This window comes from Danio rerio, chromosome 7 (assembly GCF_049306965.1).
Source record: "Danio rerio strain Tuebingen ecotype United States chromosome 7, GRCz12tu, whole genome shotgun sequence".
NCBI lineage: Eukaryota > Metazoa > Chordata > Actinopteri > Cypriniformes > Danionidae > Danio > Danio rerio.
In genome coordinates, this window is record NC_133182.1 from 74,916,077 (window position 1) to 74,943,000 (window position 26,924).

General features: G+C 37.9%; 1 protein-coding gene and 1 long non-coding RNA gene across 2 annotated transcripts in view; one reads left to right on the forward strand and one right to left on the reverse strand.

Annotated features, from left to right (window-relative positions):
* Nucleotides 1-13,471, forward strand: part of LOC141375205 (uncharacterized) — a 29,429-nt gene extending 15,958 nt beyond the window's left edge. Inside the window, exon 3 of the long non-coding RNA XR_012382861.1 lies at nucleotides 13,385-13,471. This is a non-coding gene — a long non-coding RNA (uncharacterized lncRNA). The remainder of the gene's footprint in view (nucleotides 1-13,384) is intronic.
* Nucleotides 1,403-19,546, reverse strand: atxn1l (ataxin 1-like). The gene is made up of 3 exons (XM_001333745.9): nucleotides 19,365-19,546; nucleotides 12,441-13,552; nucleotides 1,403-6,388 (listed from the first exon to the last, which is right to left on the reverse strand). The coding sequence occupies exons 2-3, from the start codon at nucleotides 13,440-13,442 to the stop codon at nucleotides 5,093-5,095; spliced, it is 2,298 nt and encodes a 765-aa protein (XP_001333781.2). The 5' UTR covers nucleotides 13,443-13,552; nucleotides 19,365-19,546; the 3' UTR covers nucleotides 1,403-5,092.
* Nucleotides 19,547-26,924: the final 7,378 nt, after the last annotated feature.

A 26,924-nucleotide genomic window follows, 5' to 3' on the forward strand; every position in this document is an offset into this window, starting at 1 on the left:
GTGCATTTGAGAAGACTGAGAACAGTGCACCATTGCTAACGGGAAAAAAAAAACATACAGCACCAAACAAGTGACACTAGATAAGCTTCAAGTCATGTGACTAGGTAGTGAGATAACTAACCACTACCATAAGGTCACCAAGCCTGTGGGTTACAAGAGAAAAAATATATAGAATGCTCAACGGTATCAGACGCTTCTTGAAATGTGAACAAACCACAGATAAACTGGTGAGAGTTGACTGTCGAAACTGCATTAATAAGCATAGGGTGCTGATTGAGTCTCTTCTGCATAGCTCATGCTAAAGCTGTATCTTTCTGCTAATTCGAGTCAAGTATTGCTTCGATTCAAACCTAATACTTAAAACAATGGAATAGATCCTAATTTGTATAACAAATAGTTTTTATATATATATATATATAGATTTTATTTCCCTGGAACAACCTAACAACTTAAACCAGTCAAAGCTGTCGACCAACCAACTTTGCCTTAAAAATGCTTTAAAATGAGCAAACCAAATCCACCTGAATGGCTAGAGACCTGCAGTCCAGAATAGGCCGGTTAAAGCAGTTACTACTTCCAGTCAGGAAGATTTTTGTCTGGATGGCAATTTTGGACTTTTAACTCCAGGCTGGCTTTCCCACAATGAAGTGAACAACATCAACAACAGCAAAGTGTCCTCTTAAAGGGGTCCAAATTGCCACAGAAACAATCTGGGACAAAGGGGACAGAGGAAGGAAGAAATATGAACTAGATTTGACACCAGAGTATAAATAGCATGAAAGTGGGACTCCTTTTAAAAAGGAACAGGAAGTCTCCAAACAAAATACTAACAGACGACGTTCATGAAATGCTTCATAAAAACAAGCGACAAATGGATTTGAACCAGTCTAGGGTAGGGTTGTCACGATACTGGAATTCAATATCAATGAGGTTTTAAAATCATCCATTTCCCGCTACCATTTGAGCGCGTTTTTAAACAGCGCTGATTTGCTCAACAGAAACGACTGTGATTGGCTGTGAAGGTCATCAGTTCATCAAACTCACCGCTGTTTACTGAGTGTATTCGCAGATACAGGGACACTGGAGCATTTCAAAGCCATGATTCATCTGTGGGTCATTCGTATTTCAGCTTATAGACCAACCAGCTGATTGACGTGACTTTAAAATGCTCCAGTGTCCCTATATCTGTGTTCACAACAGTAAAAAGCAGCGAGTTTGGTGAATTGATGACCTTCCAGCCAATCACAGTCATTTCTGTTGAGCATGTGAACACACTGGCAAATCAGCGCTGATTAAGAATGTGCTCAAATTTTAGCGGGAAATGGATGTTTTTAAAATCTCAGTACTGATTGGTATCCAATTCCAGTATCGTGACAACCCTAGTCTAGGTTGATCAAAACCCAAATACTGTTATACTCGATACACACATGGCCATTTCTTCATTCCATTTAAATCAGACTTGTTGGTAACAAAGACTATCCAGTGGGATAAATGGTTATTGAACCCTATATTTTGAGTTCCATGAACTCAATTTTTAATGTTCCATTAGAGGTTTGAGATCGGCAAAGACATGTGGTATCATTGAGGTTGATGCAGTCTGAAGGAAGTCAAAATGTAAGCAGTCGAGTGCTAGCGCTACACTTACTTAAAAAAATATATTATTTTCTTTACCTAAAAGAAACCTCTCTTAAAGCCTTGAGTGACAGAGAGAATCCAAAACGGTTTAACTAAAATCTAGTCCAAACACGGAGAGCCCAGCAAGAGCCAACAACACAGAAATATCAAAGGTCTTGTGAAAGAACTTGGGCCAAAATTTAAAACAAATTGCATCTGATAAGTAGTAAGAGGCATTAAAAACATTGAGGGAAAAGAAACTATACATAGAGAACAACAACAACTAAAAAGTGGGAATGTCAGGCTCTTTCTGGAATGCTGTTTTGAAATAAAACATGAACATCCTAATGTTTATGATATTTGGTCTAATTGCACTTAAGTCGTGATTTCGATCCATCTGAAAATGTTCAGTAACTACGAAAAGTGAAACTGCAGCATTTTCTCTTGGCTAATGTGTAAACAGTGTCAACCTTGCCTGTCAGTTTCTCATGAGCCGAATCGCCACCAACAAAACTCAATACTTCAAAAACAACACAAACATTTTCCCTTCATTATTAAAGAAAAAAAACAAACATTAAAACACATCGTATCTGATTCCCGTTAAAGAGTCAGTGTGAATCAATTGAACTAATCTGTGCAATACAAGACCTGCAGTACAAGTTTTCAAAATCACTCGTGGGTAATATTGCCAAGAAGAGAGACAGAACGCAACACTGTACAAGAGTTCAACAACTACTGAAACCAAGTAGGAACCTCAGCACAAACTAGAAACGGGATTAATAAAGCTAGTTCCAGAGATGAGCTTATGGTTTAACACCAGTCCAAACCAGGGATTACGCGATAGGTTTCCAGTGACGATAAATTTGTTCATCCAAATGTAACTTATAACCTATGGAAAAGTTTGTGACCAATGAAATGCTTGTTTGAGCCACCCAAAAACAAATACCGAAATACAATAAAAGTGCAGACTGTGCTGAAAAATTGTTCCAGAAATCGATTCTGCATTCATTCTGAGATTTGCATAACTGTTCTGTCTTGAATCGATTGCAAGCTTAGTTTTTAACAGCAGATGGCGCTCTAGAATTGTTTTGAACAGCAAATTTGCACTCTAGGCTAGTTTTAAACAGCAGATGGCGCTCTAGGCTAGCTTTTAAACTGCAGGTGCCGCTCTAGGCTAGTTTTTAAACAGCAGGTGCCGCTCTAGGCTAGTTTTCAATAGTAGACGGCGCTCTAGGGTACTTTTTTTAACAGCAGATGGTAATCGAAGCTAGTTTTTATCAGCAGATGACGCTCTAGGTTAGTTTTAAACAGCAAATTTGCGATCTAGGCTTGTTTTAAACAGCAGATGGCGCTCTAGGATAGTTTACAACTGCAAATTTGTGCTCGAGGCTACTTTTAAAAAGCAGATGGCGCTCTAGACTAGTTTTGAACAGCAAATTTGTGCTCTAGGCATGTTTTAAACAGCAGATAGCGCTCTAGGCTAGTTTTTAAACACCAGATGCCAGTCTAAGCTAGTTTGTAAACAGCAGATGGCACTCTAGGCTAATTTGTAAACAGCAGATGGCGCTCTAGGTTAGTTTTAAACAGCAGGTGGTGTTCTAGACTAGATACTTGAAAATTCGCTTGAACCTTTCCTAACTTAATTAATGATTATATTCGATTGATGTGGTATTTGCAAAGATTTGCATGCAAGCAGAATACAATTTTTGTAAAGCATACAGCGCTGTTAAAAACTAAACTCCAATTAGACTCAAGAGAGAATGTCGGCGTATTCTGAAAACCTCAGAATCGTCTCAATTTATTTAACAAATCCACAGCTCTAGAATTGACACAAGATAACTTATGACTTTTTTTCACTTGTTGTATTATATCATACCTGGTTAGGACGTGGTGTAAGGGCCAGGGTCTAAAAACATCCTAATCCAATGTTATAGAAAAGCTCAGTCATCTCTGAAAACACAAACAATCAGAAATAAAATGTGCCTAAATGGAAGTTTTAGGGGTAATTGCATGCCTTAAATGAACTCTTGTAGTAACGGTTAGAATGAAGATAGGTAAAACTGCATCATCTTAAAAGGAATCAAGAGAAGTGCAGGATAAGGTTAAAATGGTCTCTACATACAGAGTGCAACTGCTGCACATAGAAAAAAAAAATTATCAAAACACGAGGAGTAATATATCTTGTACGGGATATTGGGAAAGAAAGAACCATGAGAAATGTGTTCTGACACAACTATTGCTTTGATTTCAATAACTGAGCATGGTCAGTCCACACCCGACAGCAGTGAATCTACGCTTGTGTGTGTGTGTGTGTGTGTGCTAAATGCTTCCAATAGGACGACTTCATTTAAACCTGCATGCTTCAGAGCAATAATCCATTTCCACAGGAACTAGCCATTCGTAAAAGGCTACAACCTGTTCCACATTTGGTCTCAGCTTCCCAAGCAGGGTTGATTTTGGCTGACACCACATGTTGCTTCCAGGAACGGGCACAACTATGTAGGATTTTTTTTTAAAGTTCATAATCAGACTGAAGGATGCTTCCAACCATGAGGTACTATTTAGAGGTGGTTATCCTAGGCCAGCCATACTTGGAAATGATAACTCCAATAGGTCGATGAGGAGAGATCACATTGAAACTGGAATGCAGATTCAGAGCCACTGTAGAATCAAACTAAAACCCATTAATGGTTTGAGGAGTCATTAATGCAATGGTTAAGATGCGTGCTAGGCTTCATCTGGAAATAGTTCCTGATTGTAGAAAGATTGTTGGATCAAGTGATTGATGTGACGACATTGGGCAACTGTTCTCAAACTCCGAACTAGAAAGGAGTCCTCAGCAGAAGCACCCTGAGAAGAGGCAGAGAGAGGACGAGAGTATAGGAAAGTGAGGAAAAACACATCTCTAGAGAGAGACGTATTAAAAACTGTCCACGTTTTAAGGTTTAAGCCAATAAAAGACTGGCGGTACAACAAGTGAACCAGTTAACGTTCAGAGAGAGAAAGAGTCTGTCTTTTAGGGAAAAAAAAGATGTTAAGCAATCTATCCTCTTTTGTCCTTCTTTAAAATATATGATTATTATTATTATTGTAAAGGCTTGTCAAGATTCTATGGCTGTATCCCATTCTTATCCCTGGCCTTTCAGAAATAAACATCTACTCGAGGAACTGCAAGATTTCTTTGCGCAAGTGACCACTGCCAAACATGACGTTTCACCCACAGGAACACGCAGACAACGCAGGCTTTGGTACGTGATTTTACCAGATAAAGCTGCCCATGCATATCATTGCGAGTGCTGACTACAACCTGGCACAAGTCCTCCACTCGAGACCAGAACCGAAGAGTAGGGGGAATCTTCCAATATGTGCAAAATCTCAAACATTCTGAGGCTACATTCTCTCTCCCTTCAACCATGCTCCCTCTTTCAAATCCCACTGACACTTCGCTCCCATAGACAATCTCTTTTTGTGTTGGCTGCTACTTGCCGGCATTCGAGCGTCCCTCAATGGATAGTTTGACCTCCTGAGGGATAAACGATGGCCTAGAGGAGCCAGAGGTGGCAGCGGAGACTAATCTTCCATCCTCATTCTTGATGCTGTATCTTTGGAAGCCAGGGGCAGACCATCGCCTCTGGGACGCGGCTCCCACTCCAGGAGCATGACCCTCCGTGTGCAAATAGTAGTTGCTCTGGCTATGCGTGTGCTCTGCTGAAGTCCTGTTGGGTCTGGGGGGCATGTCAATGTGTCGGGATCCTCCAATCTGCATGGGCTCTTCCTTGTTATGTTCCCTCTCTCTGTGGATCTTTAAGTGACTTTGTGGTCGAGGTGTGTGCTGGGGTGCAGGGGGGCCCATAGGCTGAGGTGTGGCTCCTGATGTGGAGTTGGCTTTGGTGGGAGTCCGGGCCTGCACTTGCTGTGGTGGTTTCTGCTGGGAAGCAGCTTGCTGCTGCAAAGTCACCGACACGCAAACATCACCCACTTGCAAATGGTGGCAAGTGAGACCATACAGCTGCGCAGTCCGCTCAGGGCTACAAGACGACCAGCCCTGTCCGTAAACGAAAAACGGGTGTTCAGGGGGGACATCTATAGTCACTTTGCTCTGCTGCTCCCCTACATTGAAATGAAGTGCCACTAGGCCGGGACGCTGTTGACTAGCACGGATGTCTACCACCATACTAGAGTCGATCTTTAGACCGCCGCTCATTTCTGCGCTCCGTACGAAATCCTGAGTCTGCAGATCTTCCACACGCTTAAGCTCTCCTGTCGCCAACTGGATAATGGCGCCCTTCATGAAGTGCGATGGGCCGGTGGGTGCTAGCAGAGGAGCTTGTGGAAAAGCACCAGGAGCTGGGGCAGAAATCACCTGCTGACCCTGTTGGGGAGGCGGCTCTGCCACTGCTCGCTCTGGGAGACAAGCTGCTGCATCCATTGCTTTTGTATATGTGGCGGGGGAGGCAACGATAGCTGCTGAAGCCACATCATTGGGTTGATAATGATGCTGCTGCGGTTGTTGTTGTTGTTGATGGTGGTGATGATAATCCAATGGTACAAGAACAGGCTGCCCGTTGGCCAGGATCACAGCATGGCCTTGTTGAACGATCTGCTGCTGATGAGCTCTGGATTCAGCAGGATTTAATGCATATGCTGTTCTGATTTCACCCTGAGTCTCTCGACTCCTCTGAGAGCTTTGAGACAGGTTCAGAGGAACGTGCGATGCATCCTTGCGGCTTGAGCCGTGAACGGGAGAGGCAAGTCGTCCAACCACCTGCTGGACCTATAAAAGAAACCAAATTTAAAGTGTCATTTTATTTAAGCACTGTAAACCAAGGCATTTGAAATAGTCAGGAATAGATAACTATATTTTTGTAATTGTAACAGTTTGGTAAAAATATGAATATTCCATGTTGCTTGCGTGCATTTTTGATACAGGACTCAATCTATGAAATGGAGGTCATACTTGCGGTAGACGGAACGATGATTAAATTATGATTTTAATACGAAAACAATGACAGTTTTAGAACAGCTTTATGCTGTGTTCACACCAGACGTGGAACGCATGGATAAATTGCGCATAAATAGCCACGTGAACATTTGAGTTTACTCGCTTCATTTGCGTGTCAAATTCACTTCAGAACAGACGCGGATTGGGCAGGGCTTCTGTCTGCCTGAAGACTCTAGCTTCATAGCTAAATGGCCAACATGGATTTTATGAAGAAAATAACAGTGTTTATGTGCTTTATGAGGACTGAAAAACAGCGTCGATACGTTTAGGGTCGTGTCTGAGTCCACTACATTCTTTCAGAGGTGCATCCAGCTCTGTGAGCTCATAAACTCCTCCAGAAACTGAACCTGGATGACGGAGGCTTTCAGCGTTGCTTCTGACTGAGCCAAGCCGAGTTTGATGAACTATTGTCGGTGAAGGCTGGAGGATTTCCCTTGGAACAACGACAACAGGTTCTACGTCACAATCACGCCCTCACAAGAGCAAGCTTCTGATTGGTTAACGCGGCGCGAATGTCCGCTGAAGTTCAGATTTTCAAACTCGAGAGATTCGAGCGAAATGCTCGTTAACCGTGTCAAACGCGCAAAACGACCAATTCGCCCCGCGCCATTCGCACAATTTGTGTCATTCGCACGTATAGTGCCGCAGGATGTCTATTCGCGCATTTGCATTGACTTAACATGTAAATCACTCGCGCTTGACGCGCGTTCCGCATCTGGTGTGAACACAGCATTAGAGAAATGTGTGAACAATTTGACGTGCAACCCACCAGCCCTACTGTACCCAACCCGCTTTGAGCTGGGATCGAACCAGTGATTTTTTTTGCATGGGAGTCGGTTGCTCCAACAAGGAAGCTAAAGACCATGGCCGCTAGAGTCTGTCGCTAATGCACCTTTTTTGAGGTCAGAGAAGTGAGGTTTACCTGGATAGCACTTCTGGTAGCTGGTCTCCGTAACATTCACCCCCCTAAACCTCACTCCCATCCCGGACGAGCCCCCATGAGACCATGGTCTTCAGCCTCCTTGTTAGAGCATTGTTAGATTCCCATGCAAAGAATCAGACCGGGCAGGTTGGGTGCAGCAAGACCGGTGGGTTACAAATATTTGAGAAAAAGGAGTCTTTTGTTGGCAGCAAAACTAAAAAATGATTATTCTCACTACTCCCAGCATTTTGTCAAAACGTTATCATTTTTATTTTATTTTATTTTTGGGTGGGGGGCCTTTAATAACTTTGGGGGCTTAGAAACGCGTGTATCACATATAATTTAGTAGACTTGGGGTTAGAAATTAATGAAAACTAGACGGAAAATGCTTTGCACCACAAGCTGGAAAGTGATAAATAGAAGGTGAGAATAGCCTCAAAGTCACAGCTGATTTCAGTATAAATCAAAAACCAATCTCTGTTGGTTCTAAGAAGTAGTAGCCAGAGTTACTCAATCCTCAACACACCCAGAGAAGAGCTAATAAAGGAAGGAAGTGGTGTAACTGATGCTGCTGACTCACCAGAAATGCCTCAAAAAAAGGCAAAACTCTGAAAATCCAATAAAGGGGATGAAACAGGAGACCGATAAGTAAATATATATAACTGTAATATAATATAATAACACTGCAAAGGACAAGGCACACTTTCAAGAAATTATTAAAATGTCACAAATGCTTATGTCTCAATATGCACATCCGGTTGATATATCTATACAAAATTGAGCAAAGGGGCCGTGATGTTTATTTTTTTTATTCTTTGTTTGTTTACATTATTGTTTCCCGGTGTTGGGTTGCGGCTGGAAGGGCATTTGCTGCGTAAAACATATGTTGGATAAGTCGGTGGTTCATTCTGCTGTGGTGACCCCAGATTAATAAAGGGACTAAGCCAGAAAGAAAATGAATAAATGAATGTTTACATTATTTAAATGTTTGATTTGTTTTATGCAAAAGTAAAACATGGTTGTTCAGTTTCAGAAGTTGTAGTGATGCTTTATCGTTTTTATTATCCCTGAAATAATATGAAACATACGTTGGTTATTGCGGCATGGTGGTTCAGCAGTTAGCACTGTCGCCTCATAGCAAGAAGGTCACTAGTTCGAGTCCCGGCTGGGTCAGTTGGCATTTCTGAAGTTCGCATGGTCTCGCAGTGTTGGCGTGGGTTTACTCGAGGTGCTCCAGTTTCCCCCACAGTCCAAAGACATGTGCTATAGGTGAATTGAATAAACTATATTGGCAGTAGTGTATGAGTGTGTGTATGTGAATGCGAGAGTGTATGAGTGGTTCCCAGTACTGGGTTGCAGCAGGAAAGGCAACTGCTGTGTAAAACGCATGCTGGAATAGTTGGCTGTGGTGATCCCTGATAAACAAGGGATTAAACCAGGGGTGTCCAGAGTCTGTCTTGGAGGGCAGGGGTCCTTCTGACTTCAGCTCCAACTTGCTTCGACACATCTGCATGGAAGTTTCTAGTATACTCAGTAAGAGCATGATTAACTGGTACAGGTGTGTTTGATTAGGGTTGGAGCTAAACTCTCCAGGACACTGGCCCTCCAGGACTGAGTGTGGACGCCCCTGGACTAAGCTGAAGGAAAATAAATCAATGAATGAATGAGTGAGTGAATACATTGATTACATCATTTGTAATCGATATGTAAACATATTTAATATTGCATTATTTAGCATGCTATTGCATATCCGCACAGCCCTAGCCCACTCCACATGAAGCTTCCTGATAAGACAGTTTCATAAAATGTGTCAGGTTGTACAGAATGATTACCTCACTTCCAACTTTTTTACACAGAACTCTTACAGACGAAAATAGAAACATTCTCTATGGAACTAACTAAAAGCGTTTAAGTAAAAAAAAGGTAATGGAGATAAATAATAACAAATGGGGATGGCATAAAAAGATATTAGGAAAAAAATAATAAAAAGGAAATTACATTGAAAACAACATTTAAAAAAATTAAAGACCATTTGGAAATATGCATGAACAGACCAAAACAACAGAGGTTGAGTATTTGTGATTAAAATGTGATTTATAATCTTTTGGAGGGGGGATTTTTAATCAGTTTTCAGCTTTCTTGACGTCAATATTTCTGTGACGTGTCAAATTGCTGTTCAGAGTCAATAAGAAATCGAAACTGGCCAAACACATTAACAGCTCATTTCTGGTAATATCGTAATCACTTCTTCTGAAAGAACTTCCCGTTCTCAAATTGTTTATAGCATAGCCATTTGGTCTGGCTTTACTTTGACACAACGCTCACCCAATTTCTGATTTTAAAATGCCAAATGTTGTTAAAACAAATGGGAACTATGCAGTTTTTTAGTTTAAGCAAAACGATGTTCAATATGTTTCTTACAAAAGCTGTTCATTTTAAATGGGTGACACATTGGCAAAAAGTACACACACTAACAATTCAGCTATGATGAGATAATAAAAGGGAGACCAAAAATAAATCCTTTCATCATTTTTCATCATCACTCCCCCCCTCTTGCGGTTTCCAAACATACATAAAATGAATGAAATCTGGTTAACATGGAAGCATGTGTGTGCATCACACGCTAGTACAAACCACATTGGTGTTTGCAGATATCAGACGCACAAAAACCAACATGCTTGAGTTTACCACATGGCATACAATTCATTATGTATACATTATTATGCTAATAAAAGTCTAACTTAACACTGTCCATTAAATAAATCATTGACATCTCTTCACAAACTCAGTTTCAATGGCTTCCTTCAACCTAAAGTTGACAACTTTGAGACGTAACTGAAAACTAATAGGGGTATTTGCAGAAAATCTTTTAATTTTCAGTAACCCAGTTCAAGCGATTGCAGTAAACTGTATTTAGAAATCAATGTTCTTCACTGCCTGATTGATGTACGATATAAAGTGGGTCTCAGAATGTACAAAAAGCGCTGAGTTTTGCCTTTAAATTTATTTTACGAGTTTCAGCACTCGCCTTCTACTACTAATGGCGAAACTCCAAAGTAAAGCCAATTCTCCCAGCCAAGGCTCGAACCAGCGACAGTCTTGCTGTGTAGCAACTGCACTACCCACTGTACCACTCCATTACTTTTTTTTTTGGAAAATAAATATTAATTTAACAAACTTATTACAATAATACCATAACAAAATCCGTTTACAAAACACAGGAGTTCAATGCAGAATACACTAGTCATGCTGAACCTGCCTTTGCCCGGATTAGCACGCTGATGTCTTCTACTTTGTCCCCTATTCGTTAGGTGACAGCATGTACATTTTTTAAAAATCTGATTCATTTACAACATTTAATTGATTAATTTTATTTTCAGCTTGCTTTTGTGTAGCTCAACAATAAAACAAAAGGTTTCATTAAAATAGAAATGAGAATCTCTGTTAAAGGCATTCCCCAACCCTTTTTAATCATTTCCCCTCTGGAGGGCCAAATCACAGGATACAAAGAGCCAACTTTGACCCGCGGGCCCTAGTTTGGGCATCAATTAACTAAATAAACACGCAGGTCTATTTAACTGATTATATTTTAATTACATTACAACATCGATGCTGTAAAAGCAAACTTATGAAATTAAAAATAGTCACACAGACCGGGATGTGCAAACGTGGTCCTGGAGGGCCGTTGTCCTGCGGAGTTTAGCTCTAACTCACTTCAACACACCTGCCCGGAGGTTTCTAGTATATCTAGTAAGAGCTTGATTAGCTGGTTCAGGTGTGTTTGATTAGGGTTGGGTCGATAGACGATGCCATCTCAGCTAAAACCTCACACACTGTTGGTTGTGCACCTTTTTTACCAACTAAGTTTGTCGACGTCATTACAACAACACAGATAACTCTGCCTATTCATGCCAAGGTCCCGCGGAAAAAAGTGACTGACAGGTGGTAATTTGTGTGTTACTTATTTTTATTTATTTGTAATTTGGTTATGGATGAAACAAACACCATGCGGGTCAGGTTGTTAAACCGGTAGGCTAAGGCTACACATTATTATTTTGTTATGAATTAAATGTTCAAAAATAATTCACCACCGCCTACGACAACGATCGCGATGTTTCACATAAGACATCATTCGTTAATTTTCTTGTCGGCTTAGTCCCTTTATTAATCCAGGGTGGCCACAGTGGAATGAACCGCCAACTTATCTAGCAAGTTTTTTTACGCAGCGGATGCCAGCTGCAACCTATCTCTGGGAAACATCCACACACACACACTCATACACTACGGACAATTTAGCCTACCCAATACCGCATGTCTTTGGACTGTGGGGGAAACCGGAGCACCCGGAGGAAACCCACGCGAAGGCAGGGAGAACATGCAAACTCCACACAGAAACGCCAACTGAGCAGAGGTTCGAACCAGCAGCCCAGCGACCTTCTTGCTGTTAGACGACAGCACTACCTACAGCGCCACTGCCTCGCCCCATTAGACATCATTCGATGCCAAATTGGTCAACATCACCCAACCAACTTGTGATGTGAGCTAAACTCACCAGGACACTGGCCTTCCAGGACTGAGTGTGGACACCCCTGACAGACCTTTCAGAGGTGTATCGGTAGAGGGAAAAAACACTAGCTGTGCATATACCCTATTCAGGTAGACCAGTGTTTCCCCAACCCTGTTACCGAAGGCACACCAGCGGTACACATTTTCAACCTCTCTCCCTCATCAAACACCTGAATCAACTCATCAGAACATAGGAGACTCCAAAACCTGAAGTTAATTTATCAGGTAAAGGAAACATCCAAAATATGTACTGTTGGTGTGGCTGCATGAACAGGGTCGGGGAAACACTGAGGTTGACAATCACAATGAAAAAATCTGATCTTGACATAAGCCTACCTCGAGATCAGTGTCAGGTGTGCTGCTCTGTCCAGGAGACATTCTCCCCTCCGGCCTGCGGCTCTTCAAGCTCTTGTCCTGCTGGGGCTCCAGCACAGTCGTCTGCATCAGCCGCACACTTCTAGCCGAATAAACTGCATCTTGATGACTCTCCCTGCCGCCGTGGTCTCGGTCTCCTCCATTCACCTCCCGGTCCTGCTCCAGGGAGCTGCTATGCGATTGCACACCTCTGACGGCGGGGTGGTAAAACACAGGCACGCCTCTCGGGCTGAGCTCTCCAGTCGGGAGCATCCCTACAGTCCCGATTGGCACTTGCGTTGCAGCTTGCTCAGAGGAAAGAACCAGAGGTGCTAACATTTTGGTGTATGCATGGGATGACACCTGCGGCTGCGGTTGGGACGAAACCACTCCTTCCTGAATAACTGATGGATATGGAACCAAATGTGGTTGCGAAATGCCAGACTGAGGTGGTATCAGGGAACTAGGAACAAATCCCGGAGGCACGGCGTAAGGGACCGCTGTTGGGTATGGAGGGTTGACAAATTGCAGGGAGGAATGTGGGAACGTGGGAGGGTAGGGGACGCTGGTGTGCTGCAGCATCGGGGAGGGAACGGTGTAGGCATGGGTCAGAACGGGATGCAGACTGGTTGGCGAGTAGGTGCCAGTTGGCAGAGCTACTTTATAAAGCATGCTATACTGATCTACAGGCAGCCCGACGAGACCCTCGGCACTCTCCACTCCATAATGCACCCCTGTCTGTGCTCGCACCCACTCGCTGCTTTGGGATTCTGCATTTGCTCCAGAGCTTTGTGAAGACGGAGCGTCCTCACCACCTCCTCCTGCTCCTCCAGGCCCAATGCCACTGCCTCCCGCTCCGCCACTGATGCTACTGCTGCTGTTGCTGTTGGTGTTAATGGAGGTGTTGTTGTTGTTGTTGTTAACAGGGAGGTCTCGCTTCTTGGGAGGGAGGCACTCCTGGTTGCGCTCGTGAACTGGCTTCATGATGATTCGGGATGAGAACTGGCGCCGTTACTGAACTGATGATGGGACGGAGCCTGACAGCCGCTGAATTAGCACCACTGGAATCCTGCTGGCCTCTTCCATCACCTTACCTGAATGCACAAAGAAATCAGGCATGAACAACCAATTTAAAGTTAATCTTGTACAGACTTGTGCTCTTCGTACTGGCCAAGTTAAAATGGACCCATTGCACAATAATTTTTTATAAGGTATTTAAACAGTTGTGTAGTGAATATAACCAGCTTCTAATGGTAAAATATCTTAAATATTTTTAGAAAACACACTTGATAAAAACCGTCTGCAGAAACACTTCAAAATGTACAAAGAGAAACATTCAGAGGGGGGAAAGCCCCACCCAGTGAAATAGTGACAATGTCTGTGTCCAAAACCGCATACTTCCATACTATATAGTACGCTAAAATCAGAATGCGAGCCGAGTAGTATGTCCGAATTCATAGAATTTGAAAATCAGTATGCGAGAAGTACCCGGATGACGTACTACTTCCGGCGAGATTCTGGAGTGCGCATCCCATGCACGCTGCGCTATCCCATGATGCCCTGCTAAAGAGTTCATGAATGGAAGTGAACCGACGCACTTGACGCAGGTAGGTCATGTGACCATGACAAAATGGCGGATGTAGTACGTCCGAATTCCATTCATACTTTTCACATTCATACTACATAGAACGCACTTTTCTAACGGCCGAGAAGTACGTTTAAATTCAAACGCAGTACCTACAGATTAGTAGGCGGTTTCGGACGCAGCCAGTCTCTCCCTCATCAGCATGAACAGCCCTGAGTGAGAAGCAGCTGTCCATCATTAGTTTATTAACGTCAGTGTCTAGGATGCATTTTAAATGTTAAAGGTGCAGTAGGTGATATGCCAAAATGCTACCCGCTTAGCATATTATCTTTGGAATGCAGGGGAGGGACTGTGTTTCAAAGCCACGCCTCCTGAAATGGCAAACACGCATACCACGACACGACAGCAGACAACCCACTAGTTTGTGTCATTCGCCAGTTAGAAATGTAGTCAATGTTTGGCCGGCGGCGTGCAGGAATTAAACTTATTACTCAGCTACACTTGCATGCTATTTCCGAGCGAATATTCAGAGTAGCATGGTAAACCGTATTCACCTTATTCTTTGCCGACGAGCGGGAGCTGCCATTTGAATCTTTTTGGCTCGAGACTTCCGGTCTCATTCACCTACATTCATTTTTAGACATTAAAAACTGCTCGTTACGCTGCTTTATGTTGCAAACTGATAGTTTCTTATTATATTATTCTACTTGGTCTGTATAGTAATACACACATTTGTTTGTAGAGAAAGTAGTTTGACCGTTTTCTGTTGTTTATTATTTCTAGTCATTTCTTCCATAGGCGACTGAATCGGAAGTTTTAAAACAATTGCGAAAAAAGCCGCAGGTCCGCTTTTTAGTATAAGGTCAATAGGAAGGCTGTGATTGTTTAAAAAATGAACCAATTTAAATATTAAAAACAACTTCAGCTCAATAAAGCAGGCTAGGCGAAATAGCGCTAGTTACTGATGTTTTATTGGTAAACTAAATAAAAATCTAAATTATCGATGCTGTAAAAGGACCTTATGAAACTGAAAATCTTACACCGGAAGATTTCAGTGGCTGAAGAACACGTCTGTGCATGTAACCCATTCATAAACCAACACAATCTAACGTAAGCTTAGCCTGACTAAAATAGTTTTAAAACAGAACATTACCTGTCTAACAGGTGTCGTCCTTCCTCCAGCGTGCAAAACTAACTCCAATATTGATTCAGAATTTTAAAAAGTTTCAATTTAGCATTTGATTTTACCGTGACTGTCTCGTGTGCACATGTGGTGAATGCTTTGCGCTTATACACGGGCTAATGTCGGATATGCGTGAAAAGAGATGCACAAAAGCCCAAATCAGTTGCTGACAGACAGTTTGAGCTACTTATCAGAATTATGAGAGATGTCAGCCCAACAATATTTAACTGGATGAACATATTTTTAGTTTTATGCCTTGCTCAGTATATAAAAATACATATAAACGCATTTAGGTAATTTACGTAATCATTACTATTGGACTGGGAAGACTTTCAACCAGCACAACAACACATGTTTCTGAAGACAATCCCCTTCTGCACCTTTAACAATGAGAAAAGTTTGATTCAATTCAGATTTTTTTTTACCATACACTACTGCAAAACACTAGTTTGTAACCTTATTCTTATTAATCTTATTTTGAAACATTACAAAGTTGAAAATCACAGAACTAGTCCATAAAAAAAGTGACGACGTGGTATTTTTAAGGTATGACTGTGTGCGTGATTTATGTTGTAGACCATAATGTGGAAGTGTCTGAGTAACTGCAAACCACAGGCCTTGTTTTACTCGAGAATCAAAAGCTATTTTTCTAAAAACCCACTGGAAATTACCCAGGAAATCCACAAATATATACCTTCCAGTTTGACCTAAATACAATGCTGAGGATACTAAGCAAGATCAGCTGACTAAAATATAAATGCTTAATAAGAACGAACATTATCAAAGCTCTTTACATTTACATTATCAACAGTGAAGTGAACATTTCAATTTTTAAACAATTCAATCATATTTACAAGTGAAAATTAGGCTAATATGATCAAATTCATGTATTATTAATGTGCATTGTACTTTATTTAATAAATAAATAATTATCTTTACTAATATTAATATATAGCTTTTAAATATATTGACTACCGATGTTATTTCTAACATCACTTAACCTCGTATCTGACAGAGCAAACTTCAAAACAAAAACCAAGCACAGCAACAGCCGTAATGCTTAATATAATTATGCCTGAAAGATAAAGCACTTAAAATACATTTCTTCCTGGCTAACCGTATTGTGCGCATGATGCTTCTGTGATTCAGACACAGCAGATCCAATAAAGAGAGAGAAAATGCACATTCAAGCACAGAAGTGAAAGCCTGAGGCATTTCTGGCCATGCTCTCATAATAATGCGCTTAGAATTGGTGTATAATATTTACATTACAGGTCCGTTTGCACTTGGTGAATCTGAGATCTTTAAAACAGGCATGACTAAAACCATGCTGTATCTGATCAGAAACTTTATTAATTCAGATGAATTAGCAAATGTGAATTAAGTCTGGATTGTCATGAAGTTAGCATCATGTTATTACTGTACTTTAATTAATAAAAAGAGAAATTACACACAAACCACACCCAAAACAACTTGAATGCTCTGTGCATGTTTACGTTCACTATTAAATTTACATATTTAAGCAAAACAACGTCTAAACTACATAAATCTTACTCTGAAAAGTTTTAAAGCTAAATAAATGTATTTTGCTTTTATAAATGTGCACATATGCATGCAATTCAGCCCTGAAAAGAAGAGAGAGATGAGGTCCATATCAAATATTTTTCTTTAATACCATGTCAGCAACTGCTATTGTCATGGCAAAAACATCTCATTATTAAAATATACAATTAAAAATCACAAACAACTGAATCAAGAAATTAGATATGTTTTAATATAAATATAGAATTAAACATTTTTAAATGGGGTCTAAAAACATTTATACATATTTTAAATGCCAACTTTTCTTCATATATAATAAGGGGAAATAGTATTTTGTGGGTCTTAAATCATTTGTAAAGTTCAATTCCCCCATTAAAACATATTTTTTCATGCTAAATGCACCGTGCATGTTTACGTTTACTAAATCTATATATTTAAGCAAAACAACATCTAAAAAACATAAATCTTACTCTGAAAAGTTTTAAAGCTAAATAAATGCTTAATTTTGCTTTAATAAATGTGCACATATGCATGCAATTCAGTCCTAAAAAAAAAAAGATATGAGGTCCATATATCATATATCAGCATGTCAGCATCAATGGCCATTTTCAAGGCAATAACATGTGGTCAATAAAACATACAATTAAAAACCGCAAACAAATTAATACATAAATTAGATATGATTTTGTACGTTAATATACGATAAAAATGCTAACCTTTTTTAAATGGGGTCCAAAAACACTCATATACACATTTTAAATAGCTGTATTTCTATATAATAAGGGGGAAATGTATTTTGAGGGTCTTAAAGCCTTTGTAAAGTTCCATTCCCTCATTAAAATGTCTTTTTCACACTAAACTCAATCCAGTTATGGATCTACGATAGGCTTTTATAGAAGCTACGAATTCAAGACAGACTTTATAATGCATTTAGTAAGAAAAAAAAAATCCTAGAAAATGATTTCCAGTTAACCAGTTACATTTCTGATACGCATGCTTTAAGCAAGTGGAAATGTCCTGCCCACTTACCAGGACATTTTATAGAACTAGATTAGAAACTATATATATATATATATATATATATATATATATATATATATATATATATATATATATATATATATATATATATATATATATATATATAATCCTAGAAAAAAAAAAAAAAAATATATATATATATATATATATATATATATATATATATATATAAGGCATGGGTCGATAACCGTTTTCAAGGTATACCACGGTTTAGAGAAATCAAGGTTTTAAAACCGCCAAAATTTTCAGTAATACGATACAAGTTATATGCAAGATTTTTTTTGTTCGTTTTTTAGGATAACAGTATGTCCAGCAGAAAAATATCCAAAGATTGCATTTTAAATTACAAAGAAATCTGTGTTTTTGGAAGAGGAAGTCGATAACTCATTTTTATTATTTAGCTTGACACGTTTACTGCTCCAAAATATTATAAATATTTTTTTTTAAATATATTTTTTTCAAAAGGATTTTTTTTACCCAGACATTTAAAAAGAATATATTTTAGAGCAGTAATCACAACACCGTGATATTTTTATCTAAGGTTATCTTACTGTCAGAATCGTATACCGGCCCATGTCCTATAAATAAATAAATAAATAAATAATATATATATATATATATATATATATATATATATATATATATATATATATACATACATATATATATATATACACACACACACACACACACAATTCATGTTTATTTCTATAGCACTTTTACAATGTAGATTGTGTATCAAAGCAGTTTAACATATTAGTTCTAGTAAATTGAAACTGTTTCAGTCCAGTTTTCAGAGTTGAGGCTCAGTTTAGTGTGGTATAGATAGATAGATATTTTGCAGGCATAAAGATAAATGTATTGTGTATGTAAATAAATTTATATTTTCCTTTATAACATTTTTTGAGACTTTAGAGATATGCTACTATGTATATTGCAATTATATACTGCATATCAGTGTTAGATATTAGTTTTTGTCTAGCAGAACCTCAGAGCACACAATAAAAGTAAAGTATCCCCAATTTCACAACTGAAGCACTGAATCACGTATGAAAAAGTGAGTCTTCATGAAACGGAAACTTCGCCCTTATGACACGAATCACGACTAACCTGAAACAAACAACAACTAAAATAATGCATTTTAATGAACAGACACATTTAAAAACGCAATGACGTAAATTCAAGAGTTTGTGTGTCGATTTTAGCAATGACATCGCGCTGAAGTGAATCGTGGCGCAAGTAAAACACACTTGAGATGTTTTCCCCCTTAAGACTCAAGCGTTAGCCAGCAGCTATTAAAGCTTTTAACTTCACTAGCCACACATCCAAGACGGTAAACAAACTCGTTCGTTATGTACAAAAAACTTCCGCGCTTCCTGTTCATTAATTCAAGCCTCACTTTCCTTGCTGAAGCGTGTTTGAAAGTAAAGCAGGAGTAAATGAGAGGCTGGGATTTCACACTGGACCGCCGCTAACGGGCTAATCGGGCTTCCCACACACTCAAAACAGCCGCTCCTCCGCCCGCACACGGCCGCCTCGCCACCGAAACACTCACCTCCGCATAGCATCGTGTCCACGACGGGCGAACATACACACTTCTCGCTGGAGCTCGTCAAATAAATCAATGGTGAAATGTGGGCTGGTGATTTCTGCCCATTCCAGAGGCCAGCAGACTGAAGCCCAGCGGCGCGCGCTGATGACGTCAGGTAGGAGCCGCTGATCCGCGGTTCGCTCTTCACGCACATCACAAACATTTGGGTTTTTATTACGTTTTTATTATTGTTAAAGCTTATAAACGTATAATAAATCTATGATGATTACATGCTACAGTGTAATATGACTTAATAATTTAATATCTAGCTGATAATCTTGATAACAGCAATATCTAAATGTATAGCTTTTTAAAAAGAATAACGTTACATAAAATGTGGCCTATATATTTTTATTTAAGGCGTGTATAAGTTATATTACGGATATAAAATGATCATATGATATTTTAAATACGTTATATATTTCCATTTAGGTTATATACATTAAAATAAGGTTTTATATGTATAATATGTATAATGTACATAAAATACCTCGATAATGATTGTTTTGTAATTTGATTAAATTCTAGTTGCATTTACATGCAGTAAATATTTAACATTTAAATATATAACATTATATCTCATTATATTCTGTCTGTTCTTGAATCTGATTGGCTGATATTTTGCCAGTAACAGCACACAAAGTCCTCTTCACCTTAGTGTATTACTCCGCCCACATACAAGAAGAGGACGCTCTACAGTTTGACAAATATATATTCCTGCTATTGGACTGAAGGATGTACTTTTGGGGCTTTTTAAATCGAGAATGTAGTTGTTTAGGTTGCAACTATGCAGTTTAATTATAAGGATAGTGCCTTTTTTTAAATATTTGTACAGTGCGTTGGTGTTCATCAGTCAAAAACGGTTGACGTTGCCACAAGATGGCACCAGGGCCGCATAATAAGCCCTTGCTTAGAAGATTAACGTTAAAACTGCATGTTTTCTAACGACATCTGATCAAATCATTATTAAACTGGTAAGCGATATTCTAAGTCGATCTCTCTCTTTTGTATAGATTTCAACAATTATGTATAAGGACATTTTTAATCTTAAAGTGTGAGCAAAATCTGTTGTTTTATCTTCACTTTATACATTACGCTATAGAGAGTCATTCAAGCACTAGCTCTAAAGTAATGTTGGTGAATTAGTAACGGCTTCTACTGTTCTGACGTCAGCTGCAGATGTGAATAAATGGCGGAAGAAAGTAGTTCCTGAAACGGCTGAAAAGGGCTTTTAGGCACTCCGTGTTTGATTTTCTTACTTATATACACAATTGTGCCGTCAAACTGTTGTAAAAACGTAATATCACACTCGTAGCAGTGCGATATGGCTGTATATTAGCATAGGTGGGACGCCAACGCACGCCTCCCACCAGTGCTGATATACTGCCATATCGCACTGCTACTTGTGTGATATTGCGTTTATACAACAGTTCGACGGCACAATTGTGTATATAAAAAATATATATTTACAATTTAGCTCTGGTTTTCCCCCACAGTCCAAAGACATACGGTACAGGTGAATTGGGTAGGCTAAATTGTTAGTAGTGTATAAGTTTGAATGAGTGTGTATGGATGTAAAACATGTGCTGGATAAGTTGTCGGTTCATTCCGCTGTGGCGACCCCAGAATAGTAAAGGGACCAAGCCGAAAAGAAAATGAATGAATATGTAATATAATATCTAGTTATAATCTGTAATTTGCACACATGAAATATGTAAAACGTAAACAGGCCCGTAGCCAGGTTAGGATTTGGGTGGTTCGAAAGACCATGCATGAACTCATTTGTCATAATTTGAGTGCTATGCCATCATAAATAGTGAAATTAATCCATTGAAAAGGCTTTAACACCAAGCAAAATCCTATATTAAAATTTATTTGAAAACTAATTTGGCTATTTTTGTTATCCATGAATTTTCAATCAAACCAAATGTACTTTTTTTTTACAAGAGAGGCTAAAAAATTGTGAAGCTCTATTATTATTATTATTATTATGTTTTATTTTTTTATTATTCAAATAGCCAAACTCTGATTGAGTACAGTTGAATGTTCTGGCCATTGTGTAGGCTAAGGCTACAGTTTTTGATTTAAAACTTTAACAAATTCCCATTTTTTTCTAATGATTTTAGATGTAATAAATTTGTCTTTTTAAAAAAGGTATTTATTCATTTTTCTTTATTATAAATCTGTAGGAAATATTTTTGGTACATTAAATGTGTCATTATGTCGACAATCTAACAAGCTAATCCAGCTAAAATAGTGCTTTTAATGTTTCTAAAATACAGTATTTAAATCTCATGCATTGTAAATGAGGTGAATAACTGCGAAAAGGTCCACATTTTTAAAAACCACCTCTTATACCTGGCTGGCTTTGGGCCTGTTAAATGTATAATATTATATTTTGTATATATGTATTTTTATTTCAAACAAAATTAGCGAATTTCATTTCTGTATATACACAGCTGTTTATTTTTTTTTTTTACAAAATCACATCAGAAATGTTTTACAATATTGCTGTATTTTCCTTTTTATCTTTTGTATAACATAATAGGAGGGCAATGTATTGTTGTATTGATTTTATATTGGTTTTAGGACGTTTATATTACGAATTTAAAATTATTATTTTTGTTTTAATGAATTTGAAACTATTTGACCTTACTTTTTATGTTGTGCAGAATATCAATAGAGGGCAATGTCGAGCAGTTACTTTTATAAGTTTTGTTGGGCCTCGAGACAGCTAAACCGCTTTACTGCCTGTAAGATAAAAATATCCTTGCTTTACACTAAGTTGTTCAGACTTACAAGAAGCAACAAAGTAGGGCAGAGTTAAAAGCAACAGGAACAATCATAAAGGATTAAAGTTTAGGGGGGGGTTAGTCTTTTAAATGCCTCTGGCCTCACTACTCTAAATTTCAGTGTAAATTTTATTTGTATAAAACGTCATTTTTTAAATAAAAGTCATTTATTAAGTGAAAAAAATCACATTTCATTCATTTTCCTTCGGCTTAGTGCCTTTATTAATCTGGGGTGGCCACAGCGAAATGAACCCATACATGTGTATGGATGTTTACCAGAAATGGGTTGCAGCTGGAAGGGCATCTGCTGCGTTACACATATGCTGGAAAAGTTGGCGATTCAATCTACTGTGGTGACCCCAGATTAATAAAGGCATTAAGCCAACCCGAATAAAAATGTATGAATAAATGATGATGATCCATGATAAAAAAATAATGAATTTACACTGTATTAAATGATGAAGATGGTCCAGGATCAACACTAGTGAATTTACACTGTATTAAATGATGAAGATGGTCCAGGATCAACATTAGTGAATTTACACTGTATTAAATGATGAAGATGGTCCAGGATCAACACTAGTGAATTTACACTGTATTAAATGATGAAGATGGTCCAGGATCAACATTAGTGAATTTACACTGTATTAAATGATGAAGATGGTCCAGGATCAACATTAAGGAATTTACACTGTATTAAATGATGATGATGGTCCAGGATCAACATTAATGAATTTACACTGTATTAAATGATGAAGATGGTCCAGGATCAACATTAATGAATTTACACTGTATTAAATGATGATGATGGTCCAGGATCAACATTAGTGAATTTACACTGTATTAAATGATGATGATGGTCCAGGATCAACATTAGTGAATTTACACTGTATTAAATGATGAAGATGGTCCAGGATCAACATTAAGGAATTTACACTGTATTAAATGATGATGATGGTCCAGGATCAACATTAATGAATTTACACTGTATTAAATGATGAAGATGGTCCAGGATCAACAATAGTGAATTTACACTGTATTAAATGATGAAGATGATCCAGGATCAACATTAGTGAATTTACACTGTATTAAATGATGATGATGGTCCAGGATCAACATTAGTGAATTTACACTGTATTAAATGATGAAGATGGTCCAGGATCAAAACTAGTGAATTTACACTGTATTAAATGATGATGATGATGGTCCAGGATCAACATTAATGAATTTACACTGTATTAAATGATGATGATGGTCCAGGATCAACATTAGTGAATTTACACTGTATTAAATGATGAAGATGGTCCAGGATCAACACTAGTGAATTTACACTGTATTAAATGATGATGATGGTCCAGGATCAACATTAGTGAATTTACACTGTATTAAATGATGAAGATGGTCCAGGATCAACATTAATGAATTTACACTGTATTAAATGATGATGATGGTCCAGGATCAACAATAGTGAATTTACACTGTATTAAATGATGAAGATGGTCCAGGATCAACAATAGTGAATTTACACTGTATTAAATGATGATGATGGTCCAGGATCAACACTAGTGAATTTACACTGTATTAAATGATGAAGATGGTCCAGGATCAACATTAATGAATTTACACTGTATTAAATGATGATGATGGTCCAGGATCAACACTAGTGAATTTACACTGTATTAAATGATGAAGATGGTCCAGGATCAACATTAATGAATTTACACTGTATTAAATGATGAAGATGGTCCAGGATCAACATTAGTGAATTTACACTGTATTAAATGATGAAGATGGTCCAGGATCAACATTAATGAATTTACACTGTATTAAATGATGATGATGGTCCAGGATCAACACTAGTGAATTTACACTGTATTAAATGATGAAGATGGTCCAGGATCAACATTAATGAATTTACACTGTATTAAATGATGATGATGGTCCAGGATCAAAACTAGTGAATTTACACTGTATTAAATGATGAAGATGGTCCAGGATCAAAACTAGTGAATTTACACTGTATTAAATGATGATGATGATGGTCCAGGATCAACATTAATGAATTTACACTGTATTAAATGATGAAGATGGTCCAGGATCAACATTAGTGAATTTACACTGTATTAAATGATGAAGATGGTCCAGGATCAAAACTAGTGAATTTACACTGTATTAAATGATGATGATGATGGTCCAGGATCAACATTAATGAATTTACACTGTATTAAATGATGAAGATGGTCCAGGATCAACACTAGTGAATTTACACTGTATTAAATGATGATGATGGTCCAGGATCAACAATAGTGAATTTACACTGTATTAAATGATGAAGATGGTCCAGGATCAACACTAGTGAATTTACACTGTATTAAATGATGAAGATGGTCCAGGATCAACATTAATGAATTTACACTGTATTAAATGATGATGATGGTCCAGGATCAACATTAGTGAATTTACACTGTATTAAATGATGAAGATGGTCCAGGATCAACACTAGTGAATTTACACTGTATTAAATGATGATGATGATGGTCCAGGATCAACACTAGTGAATTTACACTGTATTAAATGATGATGATGATGGTCCAGGATCAACATTAATGAATTTACACTGTATTAAATGATGATGATGGTCCAGGATCAACACTAGTGAATTTACACTGTATTAAATGATGAAGATGGTCCAGGATCAACAATAGTGAATTTACACTGTATTAAATGATGAAGATGGTCCATGATCAACATTAATGAATTTACACTGTATTAAATGATGATGATGGTCCAGGATCAACATTAGTGAATTTACACTGTATTAAATGATGATGATGGTCCAGGATCAAAACTTGTGAATTTACACTGTATTAAATGATGATGATGATGGTCCAGGATCAACATTAATGAATTTACACTGTATTAAATGATGATGATGGTCCAGGATCAACATTAGTGAATTTACACTGTATTAAATGATGATGATGGTCCAGGATCAACATTAATGAATTTACACTGTATTAAATGATGATGATGGTCCAGGATCAACACTAGTGAATTTACACTGTATTAAATGATGATGATGGTCCAGGATCAACATTAGTGAATTTACACTGTATTAAATGATGATGATGATCCAGGATCAACATTAGTGAATTTACACTGTATTAAATGATGAAGATGGTCCAGGATCAACATTAGTGAATTTACACTGTATTAAATGATGAAGATGGTCCAGGATCAACATTAATGAATTTACACTGTATTAAATGATGATGATGGTCCAGGATCAACACTAGTGAATTTACACTGTATTAAATGATGAAGATGGTCCAGGATCAACATTAGTGAATTTACACTGTATTAAATGATGAAGATGGTCCAGGATCAAAACTAGTGAATTTACACTGTATTAAATGATGATGATGATGGTCCAGGATCAACATTAATGAATTTACACTGTATTAAATGATGATGATGGTCCAGGATCAACATTAGTGAATTTACACTGTATTAAATGATGAAGATGGTCCAGGATCAACATTAGTGAATTTACACTGTATTAAATGATGAAGATGGTCCAGGATCAACATTAGTGAATTTACACTGTATTAAATGATGAAGATGGTCCAGGATCAACATTAATGAATTTAAACTGTATTAAATGATGAAGATGGTCCAGGATCAACATTAATGAATTTACACTGTATTAAATGATGATGATGGTCCAGGATCAACATTAGTGAATTTACACTGTATTAAATGATGATGATGATGATCCAGGATCAACATTAATGAATTTACACTGTATTAAATGATGATGATGGTCCAGGATCAACATTAGTGAATTTACACTGTATTAAATGATGATGATGGTCCAGGATCAACATTAGTGAATTTACACTGTATTAAATGATGAAGATGGTCCAGGATCAACATTAGTGAATTTACACTGTATTAAATGATGATGATGATGGTCCAGGATCAACATTAATGAATTTACACTGTATTAAATGATGATGATGGTCCAGGATCAACATTAATGAATTTACACTTTATTAAATGATGATGATGATCCAGGATCAACATTAATGAATTTACACTGTATTAAATGATGATGATGGTCCAGGATCAACATTAGTGAATTTACACTGTATGAAATGATGATGATGATCCAGGATCAACAATAGTGAATTTACACTGTATTAAATGATGAAGATGATCCAGGATCAACATTAGTGAATTTACACTGTATTAAATGATGAAGATGGTCCAGGATCAACATTAGTGAATTTACACTGTATTAAATGATGAAGATGGTCCAGGATCAACATTAGTGAATTTACACTGTATTAAATGATGAAGATGATCCAGGATCAACATTAGTGAATTTACACTGTATTAAATGATGAAGATGGTCCAGGATCAACATTAGTGAATTTACACTGTATTAAATGATGATGATGGTCCAGGATCAAAACTAGTGAATTTACACTGTATTAAATGATGATGATGGTCCAGGATCAACACTAGTGAATTTACACTGTATTAAATGATGATGATGGTCCAGGATCAAAACTAGTGAATTTACACTGTATTAAATGATGATGATGATGGTCCAGGATCAACATTAATGAATTTACACTGTATTAAATGATGATGATGGTCCAGGATCAACATTAGTGAATTTACACTGTATTAAATGATGATGATGATGGTCCAGGATCAACATTAA